Here is a 19,448-nt window from a genome sequence, read left to right as displayed (position 1 = left end):
AAGTCACAAAAGAGCTTTCTGGGTGCAATAAATGTATCTTTTCATCATCTCTCCCTTGTTGCTTCATTAAAAAGGTAAGTTGGTAGGTAGCAATTGAGCTCTTTTTGATTGTCATTACTATTCATAATATCATTTGTCACCCACTTTGTTTTTGCCAGGGCTCTATGGGCCCCTACTGGTGTGTGTTTGGTATGTAGTTTCCCTCTAATTACCAGCCCTACTCTGGGTTTCCAGGCCTTTCATGTAGCTTTGCCTTTTTCTTTGCCTTTTGAGTGGAAATTATTTTAATTTTATACAGAAATGCCACACGCCTAGTGCAGCCAGGCCTGTTGCACGCTGTCAGGAAATCTCACCTCGCTAATGAGTTCTCCTGCCTTCTTCGCTTGCTCCACATTTAATGACCCGGTGGCGACCCATCCCGTGCCTTTCATCCACTTCACATCTGCCCTGTATTGGTTCTGACAAAGGAGAGAGAGAAAAAAAAAAAGGCAGGGCATTGTTGGTGCGCAGACATTTAAAGGGCTATTAACGGCGCCCAGATGTCGCCTTGGTGCCAGCTGAGTCAAATTAGATGCCACTTTTGTCTTATCCATTTCTGTACAGTCACAGGTAGGGCTCCAAAATGTCAATTAATTTCCCCTTTAATTGGAGCCTCCCGCGGCTGGCGCGTTAGGCCCCGCCCAGCAGCGCCGGGGGTGGAGCGGGCGGGGCGGATCCACCTGGTCCCTCATTAGGGACGCGCGTCTACCTCGGGAAGAGGAGCATCCTCATTGTCTGCTTCGCCCGTTTTCTTGTTTAAAATGACAAGCAGGGGAGAAGAAAATGAGAATTCACAACGGAACCCATGTAGGGAGCTATTTGAGGGAATTTCACAAGACAGCCGAGGCTTCCCACGGCGCCCGATTCCTTCCTACGCACCTCGGTGCGGGGCAGGGCGGGGGGATTTCTCATTTCTTTACTTGCCATTGAAGGAGTCGTTTTCATGGGAAGCCATTTAAATGGACAATTGTCTAAAATGAGCATATCACCCATTTATCCGGAAACAGCTCTACCAGGAAGGGTGTGTCGACGCCGCCCTCCCCAGCCCCTCGTGGAACAGTCTGGCTGCAGGTGACCTGCCTTTTCAGCTCACCCACTTTCTCGTGCAAGAGTCAGCTGAAGGCGGGTGGGATTGAGCCAGGTAGGGCATACAGGGAGAAAGGGGAGGGGGCTCTCGGGGGTTAGCGTGCTGCTCCTGAAAAGGGATGGCCAAGATTGGAAGGAGGATGGGAGATGCTCTCCCAGAACAGGCCACAGTTAAGAATGTCAGGTATATGTCTTCCCCCTCCGCAGTAAAATGAAACAGGAAAGACATAGGTAGAGCAAATCCCCAGAAGAAAAAAGTCGCTCTGTGATTTTCTGGGTGGTGGTATAGAATCTAAAGTGGGCAGAGTTCAAATAAAAGTCAAACCACCAGGAAAGCAAAGATGGGTCCGCCCTGGGATCCAGAAACAGGTATCTACATGTATCTACTGGGGAGGCTCAGGCAAACGCTCCCCGGGATGCTAGCACACAAGTACACACACACAGCTTACGTCGCTCTGTAAACCATACGCCTTCTTGGCCCATTCCACCTTCATGTCAGTGGGCAGAGCGGTAAACTGATGAGATGCTGTCTTGTAGCCAATGTCTGTGGCTAAATGCTGGGCCTTGCGGGCGTGCATGAGGTGGATCATGTCCAGGGAGATGTGGCACTGGGATCTGGTGTCCTCGAACCCCTTCTTGTACTCGAGTTCACTCTGCAGCTTGGACATTTGCAGCGAGTGGCTCATTTGTGAATCCCCCTGGGCGTCCTTCGCCCCAATGAGCTTCCCTCTGGACCTCTCATAATCTTCCTTGTACTTCACCTAAATGGAAGGAAGAGAGCGGAGTACCTTAGCATCTCCTAAAGGCATTGTTTGCTTTCAAACCCAAGGCACGGAAGTTCAAACAAAGCCATACAACAGAATGTTATTAGAATTAGTGTCATAAAGGGTTTGCCCTTAAACAATGAAATCAAACAATGAAATAAAATCTTACTCATTTCCCTTTTCACCTCAGCTGCCAGTCAGCTCAGAGCGAAACTGAATGCTCAGCTATACTACAGTCTTTTCCCAGGTTCCTGGTGACATTCTGTCTCTTGTCTCTACTATTCGACCTCATTTTTTCTGGCTTATTTTTAAGCGGCCTGTTGCTTTCATGAAAGTCATTTTAAATACCTTTCTGGGAATAGTGAAAACATCATAAATAAAAAGTAGTCATGAAATGAAAAAGCCACAGAATAGCCATCATATGATAGCCATTTGAGAAAGGGGCTCAAATTATAAAACCGGGGTACATAGAAATATTCAGGAGCACAGGGAGCATGCCAGCTTGGAAAAATACACGAAGCCAAGAGCAATGAGGATCAGAAGAAAAAAATAAATATGGAAATACTTTAAAAACTGTAACAGGACACCACCGTGGGGCATCCTTTTCAACATTATCAGGAGACCTGGGCTCTGCTGTCCTCTGTGCCAACTACAATGGTATCAATACCTGCCACCATGTATTGACCACTTACTGTAAGGTGAGCATCCACACCCCCGGGCCTCTCAGAGCACGTCTGCAGACCAGCGCTGGTTGGTGAGCTTTTACACGTGAGGAGATAAGGAGCTTACGCCAGAAGGTAAATCGACTGTGTCACCAAGCCACTGTTTAGTCCAGCTGATATCTCCATATATTTATAGAGAGAAGTATATTTATGTGTATGCATCTATTTTGAAGCCAGACTGTCTTGATGAAGTGAGCGGACTTGGCCTTACGTTCTGGCTTAGGCTTCTCAGCTCCCATCAGACTCCCACCAGATGGCTTTGGACGGCGGAAACTCGGGACGCATGAAATCGTTTCCTTTCCTCATAACCACTTTGCAACTGCCAATTTACCAATGAGTTAATGGAGATTTTGAAAGGTGACACAGTCTTCCCAGAGTCACAATGCTAATGGGATGGAGCGAGGATTTTATCCAAGGTCCACCTGCCACCAGAGCCTGTACTCTTAGTCGGTGACTGGCCACAACATCCTTAGATAGTCCTGGAAAGTCTCTGGGCATCAATTAATCTGTCAAATAAGCCATTCAGATGATTAGTCATGCTTTCACCCACCGAAAACCAATGTGTGGCAAGCAGTGTGCTGGGCACTCACGTGGTGGTCTCATTGCAAAGTGGTCACCTCTGGCCCCGCTTCACAGATTGGACCCTGAGGCTCAGAGAGCTGAAGAGCCTGTGCAGACCCTCCTCTCTGGCTGGCTCTCCCACAGCATTCACTGAGCACCGACTCACCTCGCTGGCCAGGTCCCTGTTGGCTTTGGCTGCCAGGAAGGCCAAGGAGTCAAGACGCAATTCAAACCCTTTTGCCTTGTGGTTTTCCCAGCCGCTCTTATACAGTTTCTGAGGAGAGGTAGGAGAGAAGAGATCACCCTCCTGTGGGAGGGCTTCCCTAGCTGCTGTAATGCTCTCTCTCGGAGGCCAACACTGATCGTGCCCCCCCACGGCAACCCGGTACCCCGCATACCACCGGACCTCCTTGTTCCTGCCTCAAGGCCTCCTGATACACAGGGCTTCACTCAAAAGAAGGAGAATTCAAACTCTGGAGGCCTTGAAAAATAGAGTCTTCATGGAGGTCTCAAACACATGCCCGCGGTGGAATAACATTGCAAAATATACAGCAACACTTCCGAAAGGTCTGTTCCCTACCTCTGCCCACCCACACCACCGCCCCCCCTCAGGCCCAGCTGCTGCTGTATTTACAGCTACTACCTTCCTTTGTCTTCCTGCCCCCAGCCTCTAGTCCCCCTAGGTCTGTCCTTGCTCCTCCCATTTCCTGTCCTGCCCCCACCTGCAGATTTCAAGTTCTTTCTTCAGCCAGTCTCCCTCTCTATGTGTGTGAATCAATTTAGCCTCTGTTGCTCCTTCTAATTCTCCCCTCTATTACTCAGACCAGGACTCCAAAGACTGGTTGCTGAGTGGGAGAGCTAAGGAAGGTCCCTCCTAGAAGACAGAAAGGAGGAAGTTGGGACCATGCATGCTTTTGTGTCTAGGAGTAATAGCTACATTGTGCACACTCCTTCCAGTTCTTTCTGTGTATTAGCTCACTGAAGCCTCGTGACAACCCAATGACACAGGGACTAGTATGACCCTGATTTTACCAATGGGACAATTGAGTGCAAAGAATTTGCCCAAGGTCACACACCTAGTAAGTGGTAGACCCGAGGATCAAACCCAAGCAGTGTGGAGCGAACACCTGAAACTCTCACTTCCTTCTATCAATACTCTAATGCTTTTCTAACTATGACCCAAGAATCACCACCACCTCCTACCCTGTTATATTCTCAGTGGTTCAAGTCTCCTGCCAGCTCATTCCTAGGAAAGGTGGGCCTTCCCACCCCTCCCCCCCAAAAAACTGGCCAGGAACAAGTTCTGCTGGATGGACCAGACTGAACGGAACCTCAGTTGACACACCAATATGGCGGGTGGGCTTTGTCGCCCGGGCGCCTACACGGGGAAGCAGAGCCTACGGCTGCCCCCTCCCTCTTGCCATACCTCACTGAGATTGGCAGCGTTGGCTCGGGCCTGTAAGAAGAGAGGCTCATCTTTGCTGATGCTGTACTGATGGACAGACTGCTCGTTTCCTGCCTTGTAGGCCACCTGTTGGGAGAGAGCACTGGGTCAGGAGCAGGTTGCGGGGGGCGGGTTGGCATCACTGCTGTGTCTTCAGATCTGCTTGGCGTTTCTGTGACCTGCACAGGCAGTCCATTACAAAACTGCCCAGACCAGACGCTGGCCAGCAGAATCCAGTAAAGGAGGGGTGAAGCGTGAAGAGCTGAGAGAAGAATGTGGCCGGGGGACAAACCTGAGAAGACCTCCAAGGTCTCTGTCCCCATACTTCTCCCATGATAACCTGCCCAAGCTGTTCCCATCTATGCTGTCCACGGCCACAGGAAATAACCCCCCAGAGGGCTCGGATGAGCACAGACTCCCCAAATGAGAAAAATAAGAAGCCTACACTGTCGCTGGCATCCCCACCATCAATCCCAATGCATTCATGGGTACTGACACCCGGAAAGTGTCAGTGTCACTGTTCAGTGACCCGAAAGACAGCGTTGGTGAGCATCTACTCTACGGAAAACTTACCACTCTGCTCTTTCTCTCTCTCCTCTCCTCCCCCCCTCCCCAAACAGCAGCTATCTGCCGACTCTGAGCTCCGCTGATGGCACCCTCTCTGGCGAGTGTACCTGGACCTTTAGGAAGGAAGGCCAGGGAGGTCCTGGCCCCATTGTAACAACTCCGGCACCTGCTTGGTGCAGGGGCACAGGGAGTGCCGAGCGCTGATGTGTAAATAAGGCACGTGCTGTTTCACTGTCGTGCTACCCAGATCTGAGCTCAGGTCACCCGCCTCAAAGATACTTCTCTATGGGCTGCAGAATTATGGAGTCTTTGATGAGAGAGACGAGAGGGAGAAAGAAGGGAGTGGGCAACCCTGAAAGCCAGAAAGGAAGAATGTCAGTAGGCATCTGAACCTCACAATCAGCAGAGAAGGGAAGTGGGTGAGGCAGGGGGAGCAGGGGTCCAGCTTCCGGAGACAGCCTGGAGGCCCTGGGAAAGTCAGGCCCAGCCTGTCGAAAGCAAAGGCTCACTGGGTCCTGGATCGTGCCTGGGCAGCATCTGCTTTGTCCCAGAGATGCCCTGCCTGAGGCACAGCTGCATGGTGGGGATGGGGCAGCTCAGGACTCACCCCGCTCTGCAGCTCCTGGCTCCTCTTGGCGTGCTCCATCTGGGAGCTGTCGGCCACACTGGTGAACTTCAGCTCATCCACCCTCTGCCGGTAGTTTTTCTGTTTCCAAAGAAAAGGATCCCTGTGGCATTTGGATTTGGCTGTCCCCACCACCACACTTGTGCTTACATCCACACGCGCACTCTCAGTGACTCCCCCATCTTCTCGGCGGGGGGAATCCTCCAGCTGGGCCTGCAGCTTAATCGGGACCCCACAGACCTAAGACAGCCTGCTCTGGGGAGCTTCTCCTAGGTGCTGCTCCTGAATGAGGACCTGAATTTCTCCCCTCACTAAACCCTATACTCCACTTTGTGCCCTGGGATGCATCCAATTTTATAAATTGAGACCTGGCATAGGAAAGTGAGGCAAAGGGAACTTGGACTTTACAACCAGGAAGATGGAGGCCAAACCTCGCCTCCTCCTCTTTCCAGCTTCATGACCTTGGGCACATCACTTAATCCCCGGAGCCACTCCCACCACAATGGTACAAAAAATAGCAGCTGCCCCACTGTGGGGCGGAGCGGAGGCTTCAGGGCTCTGCTTTCCACAAGGGGAGTCCGAGGACATGGGGAGTGTTCACATCACCATCATGCACAGTATGACCATCTATGCTCTAGGGAGAGGAAACCCCAGGAGCTGCGCACCGGAGGAGGCTGGCGGCCAGGTGGGATTCACCCCCACAGTTTCTTCGTGATCACTGAGGTCCTGTCTTCCTGGTGCCCCTGCCTCCCAGCCACAAAGTGACTGGCAAAATTTCAAATGTGCTAATTCTGTCTCCCCACAGGGACTTCTTGTCCTTCCCGGAGGTTAGCTCTGCTGGCTTTTCCACAGGAGGTGCCAAAGTTGATGGGAAAGGCAGCAGCTGAACATGGCTGACTGAAGTTAAAGCTTCACGTGGCAGGGAGAGCAGAGAGGAGCAAAACCCCTGTGCTGTCAGCAAGAGGGTCACAGATACCAACTGAACCCAAAATAGGGTTTGGAATATTAAAGCCTCCAAATGTCCTCCCTTGAGGAGAAAAAAAAATTCCAGAGACAATATTCCAAAGAGATTTGTAATTTTCCTCTCTCGTTCCAGTGTGTTGAATGGGAAAACTCCTTCACCACAAAATTGAAGGAAGTTGCATTACCTTTCCATGGTTGGAAATTCCCGATAATTCCAGACTCTGCCTTGGTCAAATCCTAAGAACTTACCGAAGAGCCAAGAACCCACCCTCTACAGGGCACAACAGAAATATAAAACAGGCAAAGAGGATGCTGTCTTCCTGGCCCTTGAGGAGCTTAATAATTAGTAGGCACAGGAAGTCAGACAGGGATGGGAACTCCTAAGGATGGAGGTCAGTCGGTTAGGTTTCCTCACCAAATCTTTACCCAAGACAAATGGGGCTTTGTTTACTCCTCCTGGAGTTTAGCAGGCCTGAAAAGAAACTAAGTAATAGGAACCGTAAAACGTCGTTCACTGTTCTCTACCTTCTTTATTTCTATATTCTAACCTTAAGTGTGTCTGTGTCTGAGAGAAGGAGGAGCAGTGGAAAAATAAGAATAATTTACAAAACGTGCTTTGGGGATGCAAGACCACTTTGTGGGCAGGAGCTGGGGCCTCGGGCCGCACACACAGAGACAGATCCCAGCTCTGCTACCTACTCGAAATGTGACTCTCAGTCTCTCTTTTCCTCATGAAAAAGAGGATATTAATAGGGTAATAAGTGTCTCCTCACATAGGGCGGTTGTGAGCCATAAATGAGCAGTATGTATGTAACACACTCAAAACGGTCAAATCAATGACAGCGACGATTGCATAATTATCATCAGCCCACAGAGGTCAGCTACATTATCACTATAATTGCCATTTGCAAGAGGGATGCTGACTCAGCCTTCCTGATCCTGAAACAAGAGTTCCCTTTGAAGATCCCAAACAGAGCTCCTGCAATAATCACACTTCCACATGAAATGCCCTTCCAAAATCCTCCTCCGCCTGCTGCCCAAGCCAGCGTTACATGGTGTAAAGAGAAGCTGAGGCTTGGAGCCACAGGGACTCTGTAACATTCTCTGTTTCACCCAGGAGGAAGAAGATCAGAAGGCTCGAGGGACTTGCCCAAAGTCTGCAGCGAGTTTAAGGCACAGGCATCATGTGAACGCCGACCTCCGGACATCAGGCTCTCTGATTCAGGAGCAATCACACACGCCTCCCATGACAAACACATTTCCCTTCATGCTCATCGACTGTGTGTGACAACCCTTCTGAATTTTCCCTTGGATGCCGCTGCTACTCTATGTAAATCGGTAGGCTTCTTGCAGACACCTCCCCGGGATGGGTAAGGGTGTGGAAGACTAACCAGGGTGCACTGCAGGTGCAAAAATGAAAAAGGACTCCTCTGGGTCAGGCTCAAAAAAGCATGGGGGTTGGGGAGGGGGAAGCAGAGGGAAAAATGGCTCACGGGGACTCGTGGGCTGAGAACCACTGGAAGCCAGGGCCTGAGCTCGGGTTACCTCGCTGACCAGCTGTCCAGCCTTCTTGGCCTGTTCCAGATTGAGACTCCCCTCCGTCAGCCACCCGACTCCTTTCATCCATGCCAGGTCGGCCTTGTACTGCAGCTGCAAGAGAAAACCCAAGCTATAATGGGACGCAGGGATGCAGATGGGGCAAAGGTGTTGGGAGACTTAGGGAAACCCTTGCTCTTGCCTTTGTTTTCCTAAAAGAACTGCCCCCCCCCATTCTTTTATAATCAGGCACAGCAATCTCCTTAGGGGTGAAGCCACTGGGCCCCACCTTGTAACCAGCAGAGCATGTTCTGCCTCAGTGCTGAAACCCCACAACCGACCAAAAAGAGGGCTTTTCAGACTTTCTTACCAAAAATCTAATCTACCAACCTACAAAATTTCCGAGATTTACTTGCCGTATTCAACACTTGCTTCTCCCCATTGCCATTATCAGCAGATCTTGACTTTGGCAATAGCTCAGAGCCCCAGTCCTTCACCCTCTAGCCTCCATTGTCTCGACTTCTATCTATAGCTCTACCTCCCCACCCATCCTCCCTGGGCCCAGCACCTCTCAGCAGTTCTTCCTAGACCTCCGAGTTATGTAATAGATTCATACACAGGTTCCAAATCATCCTCACAGTGTCACTGCACCCAACTGCAGGAGATGCATGAGGAGAACTGGCAGTGAGGGAGAGCTCACCTCACTCTGGAGCCCATAAGCTTTCTTGGCCCACTGAGTCTTCATATCTTCAGGCAGTACGGTGTATTCATGCAGCTTTGTCCTGTAGTCCAGGTCGCTGGCCAGAGCTTGGGCCTTCTTAGCATGCTTGATGTGTACCATATCCATGGGTAGGTGAAAGTGGGTCTTACTCTCCTCAAAGCCTTTCTTGTATTCAACCTTGAATGTATCAACAAGGCCCATTACTTGAAGTCTGCCGTTGCAGAAGTGACACAGGAAAGAAGCCCGGGCTTTTGTGAGGAATTGGCAATGCCACTTATCTGTCAGAAAGGTGTGACCCAATTTCTGGCTCTAGAAGGGGGTGGTGTTGGGGAGCTATAGTTCCACACTCCTTTGTCTCTAGGAAGAATGCCTCTCACCAATATTAAATCTTTTTATCTGGCTGATCCAGGAGGAGAAGTTTCTATCCAAGGTTTCTGTAGACTCCTTAAGAGGCAGAATAACAAACCTTGGGCTCCAGAGCCAGATCAGCCTGAGTTCAAGCTGGTCTACCCCTTGCCAGTTGAATGACCTCTGGAAAGTTACATCACCTCTCTAAGTGCTCATGTTCCTCAGGGGACTATTGTGATAAGCAAGCAAAATAGTAGCTGAAATCTGCTTAGTACAGGGACTGGCATATAGCAAACACCTAATAAATGTTCACAGTGAGGATGGCAATGACGATGGTGGTGATGGTGATAATAGTGATGATGGTGGTAATGATGGTGATGGTGGAGATGGTGATGACGGTGGTGATGGTGATGGTGGTGATAGTGATGATGGTGGTGATGGTGGTGGTGATAGTGATGATGGTGGTGATGGTGGTGATGGTGGTGATGGTGGAGATGGTGGAGATGGTGGTGATGGTGGTGATGATGGTGGTGATAGTGATGATGGTGATGATGGTGGTGATGGTGGTGGTGATAGTGATGATGGTGGTGATAGTGATGGTGGTGGTGATAGTGATGATGGTGGTGATGGTGGTGATGGTGGTGATGATGGTGGTGATAGTGATGATGGTGATGATGGTGGTGATGGTGATGGTGGTGATGATGGTGGTGATAGTGATGATGATAGTGACAGTGGTGGTGATAGTGATGACGGTGGTGATGGTGGTGATGGTGGTGGTGTTGATGGTGGTGATGATGACAGTGGTGATGGTGGTGGTGATAGTGATGATGGTGGTGATGGTGATGATGGTGGCAATGGTGGTGGTAATACTGATGATGGTGGTGATGGTGGTATGTGTGGGGGGGAGGTGGCATGCTATAATAGAAGCAGTATGATGCCAGTAAGCAAGAGTCCTAGGATCTAACGCTACCCCTCCACCTTTATCACTGACTACTATATGACTTTGAGCAAGACACAATCTTTTTGGCCCCAATTGCTCCAACTGCAAATAAGAAGTATCATTTTGTTTTCTAAGAAGAAGCCGAATTCTCAATGTCTCAGTATATTTCATGATTATGCATGTCATCGTACTTGTTTCATAGGCACATCCAAAATGGCAACCCAGATGCCAACTCTCTTATTCTAGTCAAACCATGGCTCCTAAATGACTCATCAGGTAATTATATCTGGCTGTACCACGGGAGCAGCATAAGCTGGCCTCCTAACTGGAAGCAGCAATTGTAAAGCAGAAACTCAATGCTCATGTGTCCTTTTGGCCTGCTCAACATTGGCAGGGAAGACCTGATCTGAAACCAAGTCTGTCCTTCCCCCAAAGGATTTCGGTAAGTGACATTTAGCAGGGTTAATCTCCAGCCATTACAGTTGTTTACAAGCAGCGTCATTTTGATTGGTTGGAGTTTGGATGCCCCAGTTGTTTGCCAACTATTTTGGATATCAAGTGTGTTGCAGCCACAGGACTCAGCCGGGACACTGCCACAACAAGCAGGATGCTTAGTGTCTGACTCTCCCCATAGAAATAAGCCCCCCTGGGGAGGAACCTGTTATGTGTTGTTCATTCCTACAGCCCTGGTGTCTTACACAGGATCTTGCTCGTAGTAGTTGCTTGGTAAATGTCTGTGGAATAATACAGGTGGACGGACACCTTTGTACCTTGAGCCGTAGATACCGGTCACACTTCGGGCCCACACTCCTCATTTACTTTGAAAGAACAGTACACTTTGGCTAAATAAAGAAAGTGAACAAACTTCTTGCTCAAGCCAGGAGAGAAAGTATAGGTGGGAGTCAATCAAAAGATCCCAGGCAAAGTAGGCCCTGGAAGGACTTTTAAAGCAGCACAAGTCTGAGGAAAGGGTTGAGGGACAGGAAAGAGTTTACCTCACTACTCATCTTGGCCACCTGCAGAGAGTGCAGAAGCCTCGAGTCTGTAGTGCCCATGACTTTGCCTTTCGTTTTCTCATACTCTTCTTTATATTTAATCTTGAGAGAAAGAAGAAAGTCTACGGTGAGGGGAAGAGAAACTTTGCCACCTCAGGGGCTCTGGTATTCACAAGGCAACGGGAACAATTCTGAAAACAATCTCCCAGTCTTTCAGGAACCCAGAAGAAGATTAAAGTCGTGGGATGTTTACAACATAAGCAGTCATTATTTTTTTCCGCAGGACCACTGACATTTTTATGGGAACCACTTCTTATGCATTTCTGAGTTAATGAGAAGAAACCTACATTGCTAGCAAGCTCTCCAGAGGCTTTGGCCGCCAGCAGAGAAATAGCATCCAGCTTCATCTCAAATCCTTTCCCCTTGGCCTTCTCCCAGCTTTCTTTGTACTTAACCTGACAAACAGAAACACGGGTGAATAGGAGTCAGGATCCATATTCCTGCCCGAAGTTTAAAAAGACATTTTTTTTAAAGATTTTATTTATTTATTTGACAGAGAGAGACACAGCAAGAGAAGGAACACAAGCAGGGGGAGCGGCAGAGAGGGAAGCAGGCTTCCCACTGAGCAGGGAGCCTGATGCAGGGCTCGATCCCAGGACCCTGGAATCATGACCTGAGCCAAAGGCAGACACTTAACAGCTGAGCCACCCAGGCGCCCCTAAAAAGACATTTAAAAGAACAACATGAGGGGCCCCTGGGTGGCCCAGTCAGTTAAGCATCGGACTCTTGGCTTTGACTCAGCTCATGATCTCTGGGTCACGAGACCGGGCTCCGCGCTGAGCGTGGAGCCTGCTTAAGATTCTCTCTCTCTCCCTCTGCCCCCCCCAAACAACAACAACAACAAAGCAACAACGGCAACAAAGCTGGTTTCTTCATCTGTTTGCAGACCAGAATCTTGGCCATTATTGCCAAAATGGTCATAGCAATTCCTGAGACAGTGCATTGATTCCTGAGCTATGGGGCCATGCAGGGCAGAGGTGATGGGACAGAACAAAGAGAAGAGTCATGAGTCCATCTGGCTGTGTTGTTTCCTGATCATGAGACCTTGGGCAAACACATTACCTCTCTCAGCCTTACTTTGCCATTTGCAAAAAAGAAAGAAAACAAAACAATAACAAAAAACCTCTTATTACCTGTCTCAGGCTTGCTGTGGGGATAAATTGGATATAGAACATGAACACAGAACCGAAGCTGGTAAAGACAAAAGCTATTGATGTTGGCATGGTAACAACACCTACAGGTTATTGACCTTTCCTAAGTGCCTTCTACTCGTCAATCTTCGCATTAGGCCTGTGAGGCTCAGAGACATCAACAACCTTATGTAGGTCACATAGCTTAAAAATGGCAGTGCCAGCTTCTGACTCAGGGCATTCTGATACCAAAGACCAGGCCACTGTGTGTCTGCCATAAATAGGTCCTAAGGGTTATGATAATTGGATAATCCCATATGTAAGATGCCTATCTCGGTGCACAGCAGAAAGCAGGCATTCAATAAATGGTGGCTCCTTTTTTTCTTCTCCTGTCCCCATCTAGGATAAGAAGCCTAACCACAGCCCTCTTGTGACTCCAGGAAGAATCTAGTGGTTAAGATTGACCTTAAAACTTAAATTTTCAGGGCACCTGGGTGGTTCAGTCAGTTAAGCATCTGCCTTCGGTTCAGGTCATGATCTCTGGGTCCTGGGATCGAGCTCCAGTTCAGGCTCCCTGCTCAGCGGGGAGTCTGCTTCTCCCTCTCCCCACTGCTCGTGCTCGCTCTCTCTCTCAGTCTCTCTCTCAAATACATAAATAAACAAAATCTTAAAAAAATAACTCAAATTTTCTCCGCACAGCAAAGCTGCAGTCAGAAGTCACTAGGACAATGATGATGATGACAATGAAGATGGTGTGTGTGTGTTTCAGCTCATACTGTACACACATTCACATAATAAGAATTAAATTCCTGTGATCAATTTATCCCCAATGAACGACCACATGCCATGAGACAGCAAAATTCAAAACCATAACATGATGAGCTCCTTTGATGAACATCTCTCACAAACAGAATAGCCTCTGGTTGTTGGGCCTGGTGCTCTCATCCTCACATTGGTTAGATAAGCTCCATCAAGTTCTCACCTCCATTGCTCACTCACCTCACTAAATAGTTCGGCATTGGTTTTGGCCTTCACCAGCTGAGGTACATCCTGTGGTAATGTGTAATTCAACTTATTTTTCTCATAGTCAGCACGATAATTCACCTGTTGGATTTAAAATAAACCCACAGGGTAAATGCAAGGTTTTTAGACAGACAGAAGGTGAATTCCGGAGGCAATGCTCTCTTTTTCACTTTCCCCTTGGGCCCACAGCTGAGAAGGAGTTTCTGGAAAAGGCATTTGACAAGGAAGCCTGCAATTTTATGAATGTTTTAAATTAACTGATTAAAGAGGTCAAATGAAAATTAAAACAACTCAAAGGCACACTCAGAGTTGTGAGTTTATAAAAGATTTCCCTGCAGTTACTTCACCAACTCTCCTTTGAAGCACTTGAGAGTACAGAACTTGTTTTTTGGGTTTTGTTTAGTTTTGTTTTGTTTTTTAACATGCCGCAGTGCTGAACATCTTGCTTATACACAGAGTAGATACTCAGAGAGTAATTATCAAATGGCTGCCCACATTGAAAAAAAAGCCACCTTAAGTCACACACAAAAAGTCAACCAGACATTATGTGATTCCTAGTGGAAAAATACAGCATCATCTGAAAAGCATCCTTGCCCCAAAATTGAACCTGAACCTGATCAAACCTATAGATCTGACTACTACTATTTTAAAGGACATTTGGAGGCCAGAGGAACACATGAAGTGCACACTGGGATGCAGTACACAAAGCTCAGACTGTGGCAAACATACCAGGATCAACAATCCAATTTCTTCAATAAACCACTTGCGAGAAAAGAAAAGAGATAAACAGGAAAACATAAAGATGAAAAGAATCTTAAAGACCTATCAACCAGTCACAAGCATGGACTTCATTCGGATCCTGATTCAAACTAACTGTAAAACTGTAAAATTATAATTTTATCAGATCATTGGAATGTTAAATGCTAATAGGACACTGGTGATATCAAGAATTATTATTAGTTTTTTGGTGTGATGTATTAAAATTGTATAAACATGTTCAATTTTTTTATCTTTTAGACATGCATCCTAAAATATTGATGGATTATGTTATTTAATCTCTGGGATTTTCTTCAAAATAACAGGGAGGGAGAAGGGGATGGGCATACAGATGAAGCAAGACTGGCCATGAGTGGATAGAGGTTGAAGCCGAATGATGGATACATGGGGACTCATTACACTATCCTCTCTACATTTAAATATATTTGGAATTTCCCATAATAAAAAGTTTAAATTGAAGGGGGTCATCTTGTGGTTGTCACAAGACATATGTCACCGTTAATGAATGCCAAACCCTTGGGGAGCCAGGTATCCAGGGGCCGCAAAGCACTTGAGTCCCCCACACCTGGCTGGGGAAGGGCAGGTCACTTACATGACTCAGTTGCTGGGCATTGATTTTGGCTTGGATAATCTGAGGGGTATTGGTCACAGAGCTGTACTTCAACTTGTTGATGCTTTGCCTGTAGTTGACCTGGTTAAAAAAAAAAAAAGGACATAAGAAGATGTCACCAGCACTTTCTTTAAGATTTGCTTAGTTCCTACCCCTAAGCCCAGCAGAGCTGTGATTCTCCTATTACTAAAAGGACCAAAGATTCCAGTTGGAAACGAACAGACACTCCAAGCCCATAGATTAAAAACAAAAATGATATGTTGAAGAGTGAGTGACTTGAACAGGCAGCGCACACAAGAGGTCAACGAAACTGTCAGTGAGCACAGGAAAAGGTGCTCATCCACATTGTTATTATTAGGAACCAGAGAAAATGCATATTAAAACTGCAATGAGACACCCCTCCACATTCGCCTGAAGAGTGAAAATTTGAACTGCTGACTATACCAAGGGCTGGCAAGGATGTGGGAGCTGCGGAAACTCTCACAACACAGCTGGTGGAAGTGAGGGTTGGCACAGCCACTTTGGGAACCAATATGGCGCTTTGGCACACACACGTACCCCAAGTCTCCACAATTCTATTCCTAGGTGTGTTCCCAAAGAAAAACACATGCACAAGGTCGCTTTATAATAATTCAAGCTGCCTATCTATACTTAATGTTCTTTTCTATATATGTTTTATACTTCAAAAGAAAAGAGGTTTAAGAAGGGAAAGAAAAATGAGACAAAAAGTCCAACTGATGCGGTGTCTAAGTGGGAGGCAATGGCACATCAGTGGCCCCGTGTGAGGACAGTCTCACATGTCTTCACCCCATACACCAGCCCCGCCTGGCCCTCGCTTCCACCTTGCCAGAGTCCCCAAGAAAACGGCCCGAAGCTGGGCACTTTCCTGAAAGAAGAAGGGTGGGTGGGTTCAGAAGAGAAGGTGGTGAGCCTCCAGCACCGCCTGGTGCACGGACTTCCGGTTTCCCACTATTTCAAGATACTGGGGGCTCGTGGCTTTTCTCCTTTGAAAGTACAATTTGCCCCTCAGAGACTCAAGGATTATTAGCCATTTGCCCATGAGAAGATATTCATCCAATCATCTTATTTTCCTCCAAGCATGCCTAAGAGCCGCTGCAGAGACAATGGGAACTTGAGCAGAGAGGCAAAGGAACATGTGAGGCTTGAGGGCAGGTGATAAGGGAAGGGGGCGGAGTGGAGCTGAGTGAGGGCCCCAGGCACCCTCACAGGTGGAAGGGGAGCTGGGATGCAGGTGAGTGACGAGAAAGAGCATGAGGTGGTGGATGGCAAACGACCTCTGCCTGCGTGGTCCCATCATTCATTCATTTGTTCATTCATTCATTCCTTCAACAAACAGCGTCCATTCTGCGCAGAGTGAGCAAACCCAGACACATCCCCATCCACGTAGATATCTCAGCTGGGTCCTTGCTCCCAGGACCCCAAACTGACTCAGTCCTGGAGATCCCTGAGCAACCCCCCCCCCCCCCCCCCCCCCCGCCCCAACACAGGCTCCAGGCTACGCCCTTCCATCAGCTATGCTCTGGCTTTGTTCACAGCAATCGGGTCATTGAACGCCCCACACCCAGTCTTCCTGCCTCTGTTTTATTGCCTGAAGCCCAGGACGCCACCCAGTATCCCACACAGTGTGGCAGCTTCTTTAGGCCTACACCATGCCTAAGATCGTCACAGACCCCTTGTTGCATCCCCACTATCTACTGCCATCCCTGCCCAGACCTCCACCTCCCGCCTCCGGCCATGCTCCTCCGGCTGCCGGCTCTGCCCGATACTACACTCCACTACCCTTCCCTTCTGTCTGGAGTCTGATGCCTTTGCCATTCTATCTTATTGCTGCCTCCATAGGTGACAGCCCTCCCCAGGGAGTCTTTGTAGCCCAAAGGTCACAAAGTTGGTGACAGCCAGCCAAACCACTAGCTGGCTACCGGTGAAGCACTAGTCTGGGCTCAGTGTTTGACCTCATTGTTGGGGAAGTAGTAAGGAGTTGGCGGGGGGGGGGCTGTGGCAAGGGACAGCCATTGCTACTCAGCTCTGGGGGACAGTTAGGGTGCAACAATGTGGGGCCCAGCGCGATCAGATTTTCCAGTGATTCCAAACAAACCAAATATCCATATTATTATGTCAAGTCTTGTAATTTCTAAATGCTGACAAATAGTTCAATATTTTTAGAACCCAGTGACCCAAGTGAAATAGACCTATGCTTCCTCTCTTCCTTGCACTCACTCCACTCCCGCCTGCCCCCTTATGGGCTAATAATAATCATGGCCTAAAAACAATACCATTACTATGTGCCTAGCATTATTTCAGGCGCTTCACACCTCTTAATGCATTTAATCCAACCACCCTGTGGATAGACACTCATGTTATCCGTACTTTACGATGTGAAAACCGAGGCCCAGAGAACTGAAGTGATTGGCCCAAGGTCACCCAGCTAATGTCAGGATTCAAATTCTAGCATTCTGCCTCCCAAAGTGGCTCTCACCCTCTACACTGTCAATCTGGTTTGCCAGAGCTAGCGTCGTGTGCTTGGAACTATTATTTTACAGATGAACCTGGGATCACCTGTAGCCAAAACTACCACTGTTTAGACAGGGAAATATATCCTGGGTACAAACAGAGGACTTATAAATTAATTTCTAGGACAGGATCTAGGAAAAACAGAGTGTTCCTGACACTGGGACACAGAGTATTTTGTTGGATTCGGAGCTAAAGAATAGCCTCGCTTTGTGCTTTTGGGTTAATGGTTCAATGACAGAAGTTTTTGCACATTCTGAGTTGCGGATAAGGAGTATAAAGGAAAAGTAGGAAATATAAAGTCATTTCAATGTTAACCGTTAATGAGATTAGAGTGCACTGGCTTCCTAATGCATTAACTCAGAGGGGAAATTATCATCTCATAATAAAGAGGCTATTAGAGTTTAGAATTGTGCATGATAAAATGTCATGAAAACTGTATTTTTTAAAAGGCATATTCCTTCCCAATAATTTTGCATTAAATCTGTTGCAGAGCACAATCACTCTCCTCTGCGGGACGTAATTAATAGTCTCCATGATTAATCACATCCTTGCAACATCACAGATGCTTGGCCATTGCTTCAATCTACTTTCTGAAGGAACTCTTTGCTGAGGATGGAGTCTCATTTTAATGCTATTACTGCTGATAAAATCCATCTGAAGGGAATGCTCTCTAATTAAAGACCCGTGCTTGTTTATTTAATTTCATAGCTATTTGACCACGGTTAGAGCCACCCAACAGAGACCATAAATGCTCTTCTAATGGGTTCCCCAAACTTCCTGAATATTTAAGTCCCTACACTAGGGGTGATAAACTCAAATTCACACGGAAGCCAGGAAGGGAAGGTGAAGGATAATAAGATAACACTTAGCACCTGCCCCTCAGTCCCAGCCAGTTGCTTCCATGCGGGAACTAGAGCTGTCGTTCCCAGAGTTTTTAGATTTTTCTAGAATAGATGAAAATATGAATTTTTATATGAACTCCCAAAATCTCTAAATGATGGTCCAATTATTTTTTAAACATTGTGTGGTCAAACTAAACACCTCTGCAACCTGGATCTGGCTCTTGGTCTTCCAGTTCAGAATCTCCCTCTGCTTCTTTTTTTTTTTTTTAAAGATTTTATTTATTTATTTGACAGAGAGAGACACAATGAGAGCAGGAACACAAGCAGGGGGAGTGGGAGAGGGAGAAGCAGGCCTCCCGCGGAGCGGGGAGCCCAATGCGGGGCTCGATCCCAGGACCCTGGGATCATGACCTGAGCCGAAGGCAGACGCTTAACGACTGAGCCACCCAGGCGCCCCACTCTCCCTCTGCTTCTAATTAATCCTTCTAACCCAGGCTGGTTTCATTCTTCTATTAGACTTGCCCAGGTAAGCAGGCTGTATTTCAGGTGCATAGTTTGATCCACAGTCTTGCACAGACAAATGTAATAGTGAGTCATGTCACACCGGGAGTACCAAGTTGTAGGAATCTCTCTAGTTTGTGCTCTCAAATAGCTCTATGAACACAGTACACACTCCCATTCTAATGAGGTCCTCAATACCTGGTCCTCAAGTCCCAGGTAATGCATGCAGCAAAAAAGGAAAGGAAGTAGCTTAGGTAGTCAAGTGTAACCTTGGGTTTCATGAAGGTGAAGTGATAAGTCAACCCAACCAAACTTCCTGGGAAAAGAAGAAGCAAAGCTTAGTCTCCCTTTATAGTCCTCGACTTCCCATCCTTTGCTTTACTATATATTTGAAAAGCCCATTTCATTCATTAAATTATTGTTTGCCATTGATTGTCCTTTGTTGTCCTATAAACCATGCTAAACACTGGAGATGCGCAGCTGAACCCAACACTGCTCTCACTCCAAGCAAAGGGGAGAGCAATGTGAAGACCTACTTACCGGGAGCAAAACCCAAGTCAGTGCTACTGGAGTCGTGCTGATCCCAAAGGAATGTGAAGGAAAGTAGTACTGGGCATTCAGTAAATATATGTTGAATTATTTGTTAAATTATTGATTGGTTA

General features: G+C 47.6%; 1 protein-coding gene across 5 annotated transcripts in view; it reads right to left on the bottom strand.

Moving 5' to 3' along the window:
* Positions 1-19,448, bottom strand: part of NRAP (nebulin related anchoring protein) — a 70,047-nt gene that overhangs the window by 29,079 nt on the left and 21,520 nt on the right. For 3 of the 5 annotated variants that reach the window (XM_088020099.1, XM_028121742.2, XM_028121744.2), the window contains 11 exons: positions 14,894-14,992; positions 13,501-13,605; positions 11,659-11,766; positions 11,312-11,413; positions 9,008-9,205; positions 8,317-8,421; positions 5,791-5,889; positions 4,599-4,703; positions 3,339-3,446; positions 1,575-1,886; positions 354-458 (listed from right to left, as the gene is read on the bottom strand). In XM_088020099.1, the coding sequence (XP_087876225.1) occupies positions 354-458; positions 1,575-1,886; positions 3,339-3,446; positions 4,599-4,703; positions 5,791-5,889; positions 8,317-8,421; positions 9,008-9,205; positions 11,312-11,413; positions 11,659-11,766; positions 13,501-13,605; positions 14,894-14,992 (1,446 nt within the window). The remainder of the gene's footprint in view (positions 1-353; positions 459-1,574; positions 1,887-3,338; positions 3,447-4,598; positions 4,704-5,790; positions 5,890-8,316; positions 8,422-9,007; positions 9,206-11,311; positions 11,414-11,658; positions 11,767-13,500; positions 13,606-14,893; positions 14,993-19,448) is intronic. The other 2 variants (XM_028121743.2, XM_088020100.1) reach the window with 2 other exon arrangements.

Source organism: Eumetopias jubatus, unplaced genomic scaffold (assembly GCF_037043125.1).
Source record: "Eumetopias jubatus isolate StellerSeaLion01/CBP00866 unplaced genomic scaffold, mEumJub1_p1.0 scaffold_17, whole genome shotgun sequence".
Lineage (NCBI taxonomy): Eukaryota > Metazoa > Chordata > Mammalia > Carnivora > Otariidae > Eumetopias > Eumetopias jubatus.
This window is presented reverse-complemented; position numbering and strand designations above follow the sequence as displayed.